Source organism: Neophocaena asiaeorientalis, unplaced genomic scaffold, assembly GCF_003031525.2.
Source record: "Neophocaena asiaeorientalis asiaeorientalis breed wild unplaced genomic scaffold, Neophocaena_asiaeorientalis_V1.1 scaffold87, whole genome shotgun sequence".
NCBI lineage: Eukaryota > Metazoa > Chordata > Mammalia > Artiodactyla > Phocoenidae > Neophocaena > Neophocaena asiaeorientalis.
This window is the reverse complement of record NW_020175432.1, coordinates 2853581-2857490: the sequence shown is the minus strand read 5'-3', so window position 1 is coordinate 2857490 and position 3910 is coordinate 2853581. Positions and strand designations below refer to the sequence as shown.

At 67.2% G+C, this 3910-nt stretch overlaps 2 protein-coding genes across 2 annotated transcripts in view; one reads left to right on the top strand and one right to left on the bottom strand.

Annotated features, from left to right (window-relative positions):
• The first annotated feature begins 42 nt into the window (after nt 1–42).
• On the top strand, nt 43–3172 carry ISYNA1 (inositol-3-phosphate synthase 1). The gene is made up of 11 exons (XM_024767372.1): nt 43–118; nt 225–353; nt 504–672; nt 880–1023; nt 1116–1309; nt 1504–1653; nt 1736–1951; nt 2064–2228; nt 2338–2451; nt 2525–2742; nt 2868–3172. The coding sequence occupies exons 2-11, from the start codon at nt 234–236 to the stop codon at nt 3067–3069; spliced, it is 1692 nt and encodes a 563-aa protein (XP_024623140.1). The 5' UTR covers nt 43–118; nt 225–233; the 3' UTR covers nt 3070–3172.
• A 236-nt stretch (nt 3173–3408) lies between these two features.
• SSBP4 (single stranded DNA binding protein 4) overlaps nt 3409–3910 on the bottom strand; it is a 16849-nt gene continuing 16347 nt past the window's right edge. The window contains exon 16 of the mRNA XM_024767373.1: nt 3409–3774. Coding sequence (XP_024623141.1) covers nt 3745–3774 — 30 coding nt within the window. The 3' untranslated portion in view covers nt 3409–3744. The remainder of the gene's footprint in view (nt 3775–3910) is intronic.

Sequence of the window (3910 nt, the reverse complement as noted above, 5' to 3'; positions counted from 1 at the left end):
CCTCCCCTGCGCGGGCGGAGCGAGGGGCGGGGCGGGGGTGGGGCCGCGGCTCTTTTCTCTGGAGTTCGCGCGCCCGGAGCCCTAGCTGTCCCCCGCTGTGCCAGCCGACTCCGCGCCGGTGAGTGCCGCCCCAGGAGGGGTGCAGGCTCCCCGGGGACCGAAGTCGGCTTGGCCCGGCCGGTTCTCGGGTCCCCTCTGACCTCCTGGCAACCCCGCGCCCCCAGCTCGTCGCGATGGAGGCCGCAACTGAGTTCGTGGTCGAGAGCCCCGACGTGGTCTACAGCCCCGAGGCCATCGAGGCGCAGTATGAGTACCGGACGACGTGCGTCAGCCGCGAGGGCGGCGTCCTCAAGGTAAGCGAGGGACCGACCGGGCGGGCCATGGGACTGGGGGAACCAGGGAGCCGGGAGGGAGCGGGAACTGCCCAACTTCTGCGACTCGCGCCGTGCAGTGAGGCGGGAGGGGCCTGCGGCCTCGCGGCTCACCGAGCTGCCCGCCCTCAGGTGCACCCCACGTCCACGCGCTTCACCTTCCGGACCGCCCGGCAGGTGCCCCGGCTCGGGGTCATGCTCGTCGGCTGGGGCGGGAACAACGGCTCCACGCTGACCGCTGCCGTGCTGGCCAACCGACTGCGCCTGTCCTGGCCCACGCGCACCGGCCGCAAGGTGGGGGGTCGGGCGAGGCTCGGTCGGAGAGAAGGCTTCGCAGGAATCCATGCGGAGGGGGAGGGGCTCGACGGAGGAGTGGGCCCGCAGTGGGCAGGGTTTCTGGCTGTGGGCAGGGTTTCTGGCTGTGGGCTGACTCCGGGGAGGGGCTTCCGCGGGTGGGCGGGGGGAACTCCTCAGGGGTCTTGCGGGGGCGGAGCCTAAGGTGTGGGAGGGCTTCGGGGTGGGACCTCAGGAGCGGAGCGGCTTCCGCCCCGGCTTGGAGCGCCATGGGGAGGTGCCCCAAATGGCCAGGAGGTGTTCGTGCCCTTCAGCTCGCTGCTGCCCATGGTGGCACCCGACGACCTCGTGTTCGACGGTGGGCGGGGCCCTGGGTCGGGGGTGGTGTGGGAGGCGAGGCCTAGAGGGGCCCAGGATTGGGGCCGGGCCGAGCTTGAGGGTCCCCCCCAGGCTGGGACATATCGTCGCTGAACCTGGCGGAGGCGATGCGGCGCGCGCAGGTACTGGATTGGGGGCTGCAGGAGCAACTGTGGCCGCACATGGAGGCCCTGCGCCCGCGGCCCTCCGTCTACATCCCCGAGTTCATCGCAGCTAACCAGAGCGCGCGCGCCGACAACGTAATCCCGGGCACGCGCGCGCAGCAGGTGCAGTCCCACCCCGCGTCCATTACCCCTGCCACTTGTCCTCCCTCCCCACCACCTGTTACCCCTCTTTTGTCCCCATGCTTCCATCCCGAGGGTCCAGGTCCCACTTTGCACTTGGGGAACTGAGTGGCCCAGGCCTCCAGAGGTCGGGGGAGCCTGTACAACCTCCTCCCCCTCCATCCCCCCGCCCCCAGCTGGAGCAGATCCGTAGGGACATCCGCGACTTCCGGTCCAGCGCCGGGCTGGACAAAGTCATCGTGCTGTGGACAGCGAACACGGAGCGCTTCTGTGAAGTGGTCCCGGGCCTCAATGACACCGCTGAGAACCTGCTGCGCACCATCCAGGTGGGCGCACCCAAGGGGTGGGGTAGGCCCAGGGCCAGCCCCCGAGGACTCCTCTGTGCTGACTGCTCGCTTCTGCCCGCAGCTGGGCCTGGAAGTGTCGCCCTCCACCCTCTTTGCCGTGGCCAGCATCTTGGAGGGCTGCGCCTTCCTCAATGGGTCCCCACAGAACACGCTGGTGCCTGGTGCCCTCGAGCTTGCATGGCAGCGCCGTGTCTTTGTGGGTGGAGACGACTTCAAGTCGGGGCAGACCAAGGTCAAGTCCGTGCTCGTGGACTTCCTTATTGGCTCTGGCCTCAAGGTGTGTGGGCCTGGGGGGCTGCTCAGCTCAGTATGGGGGAGGCGTGGACCCCGAGGGGTGGGCTTGTGTGCTGCGGGGCCTGCAGCTGCCGCGGGTCTCCTTGCCCCCGCAGACCATGTCCATCGTGAGCTACAACCACCTGGGCAACAACGACGGGCAGAACCTGTCGGCGCCGCCACAGTTCCGCTCCAAGGAGGTGTCGAAGACCAGCGTGGTGGACGACATGGTGCACAGCAACCCAGTGCTCTACTCGCCGGGCGAAGAGCCCGACCACTGCGTGCGTGGGGCGCAGGCGTGGCAAGGGGCAGGGGTGGGGTGGGGTGGGGTAGGTTGGTGCTCCCCACAGAGAAGGGCAGGGACCCGTGTGACCTCGTGCCGCCCCCCAGGTGGTCATCAAGTACGTGCCATACGTGGGTGACAGCAAGCGTGCCCTGGATGAGTACACATCGGAGCTGATGCTGGGCGGTACCAACACGCTGGTGCTGCACAACACGTGCGAGGTGTGGGGCAAGAGGGGGCAGGAGTGGGGCTGCCCACCAGCCCGGCCCACCTCCTGACCCGCTGGCCCCACAGGACTCACTCCTGGCCGCGCCCATCATGCTGGACCTGGCCCTGCTGACTGAACTGTGCCAGCGTGTGAGCTTCTGCACCAACATCGACCCGGAGCCGCAGAGCTTCCACCCGGTGCTGTCGCTGCTTGGCTTCCTCTTCAAGGCGCCGCTTGCGCCACCGGGCAGCCCAGTGGTCAACGCGCTCTTCCGCCAGCGCAGCTGCATCGAGAATATCCTCAGGTGTGCCCCGACCCTGGGGATCCCCACCTATGGCCCAGATGTCCACTGGCGGGGCTGTGCACAGGGCCTAGGGACTGCGGGGCAGTCTTGGGGTCTGGCCCCGCTGAGCCGTGACCATCTCTCAGGGCCTGCGTGGGGCTCCCGCCGCAGAACCACATGCTTCTGGAGCACAAGATGGAGCGCCCTGGCCTCAAGCAAGTTGGGCATGTGGCCACCGCCTGCCCCGTGCCTTGCAAGAAAGGATCAGCGCCAACTGCCCCCAATGGCTGTACTGGTGACGCCTATGGGCACTCACAGGCTGAGGCACCCCAGATGCCCACCACCTAAGGCCATGGCCATACAGCTCCCCTGTAACTCCTGCCCCCACTGCTCCTCAGCACGCGACCCTTCCGGGCCCCCTTCTGACAGACAATAAAGCCAGTGCCGCTATGAGCCACACCTGTGGATGCTTGGTGCCTGCGACCTAACCCTAACGGCCCCCAATACCAGCCACATCTCCCTTTTCCACCAGCTGGACTTCTACCTACCCTTCCAAACTCTGCTGTCCCAACTCTCAGGGGCTTTCCAGAACCCCCGGGGGAGGGGGACTCTGCCTAACCACAACCCTTGAAGGTTAGGCTAAGCAGGCTGTGGCTGTGAGCCAAAGTGAAGAAACCCGAGAACAGATGCCAAAAACCAAAATCGAGTTGTGTTTATTGTTGGGGCCCACCCCTGCTCTCCAGGGGAAAGGAAATCCCCCAAGGAGCCCCCTGGACAAAACAGAAATGGCGGGAAGGGCCCATACAGGAAAGAACGTCTCTGAGGTCCTTGCGTTTTTTAGAAAATGAATGAGTCCTTCGCGCGGGGCCTCCCAGCCATCCAAGCCTTGACCGGGAGTCCAGTTGCCCGCGGTGTGACCTCAGACCCTCACCCTGCAGACCACCCGAGCCCCTGGACCTTGGCCCCGGGCAGGGGCGCTGGGCAGAAGCCGAGGTCGGCAGTGGGCAAGGGGCTGCGGCCCCATCACACGCTCATGGTCATCCCGGGGGAGTACTGCGGAAAGACGAGGGGGTGGCGCGCGGGGGCCGGCTCAGTTCCGGCCTAGGCTGGGACCCGCCCCCGGGGGGAAGGGGGAACAGGGCGGGGTGGACGTGGGATGGAAAGGGACCAGGTGTTGATGCGTGGGGAG

What these genes read in the sequence shown, in the direction of transcription:
- ISYNA1 (XM_024767372.1), top strand. Translation starts at nt 234, where the DNA reads ATGGAGGCCGCAACTGAGTTCGTGGTCGAGAGCCCCGACGTGGTCTAC. An exon ending in CGGGCACGCGCGCGCAGCAG is followed by an intron (nt 1,310 to 1,503) that starts GTGCAGTCCCAC and finishes CCCCGCCCCCAG; the next exon opens with CTGGAGCAGATCCGTAGGGA. An exon ending in TGCTGCACAACACGTGCGAG is followed by an intron (nt 2,452 to 2,524) that starts GTGTGGGGCAAG and finishes CTGGCCCCACAG; the next exon opens with GACTCACTCCTGGCCGCGCC.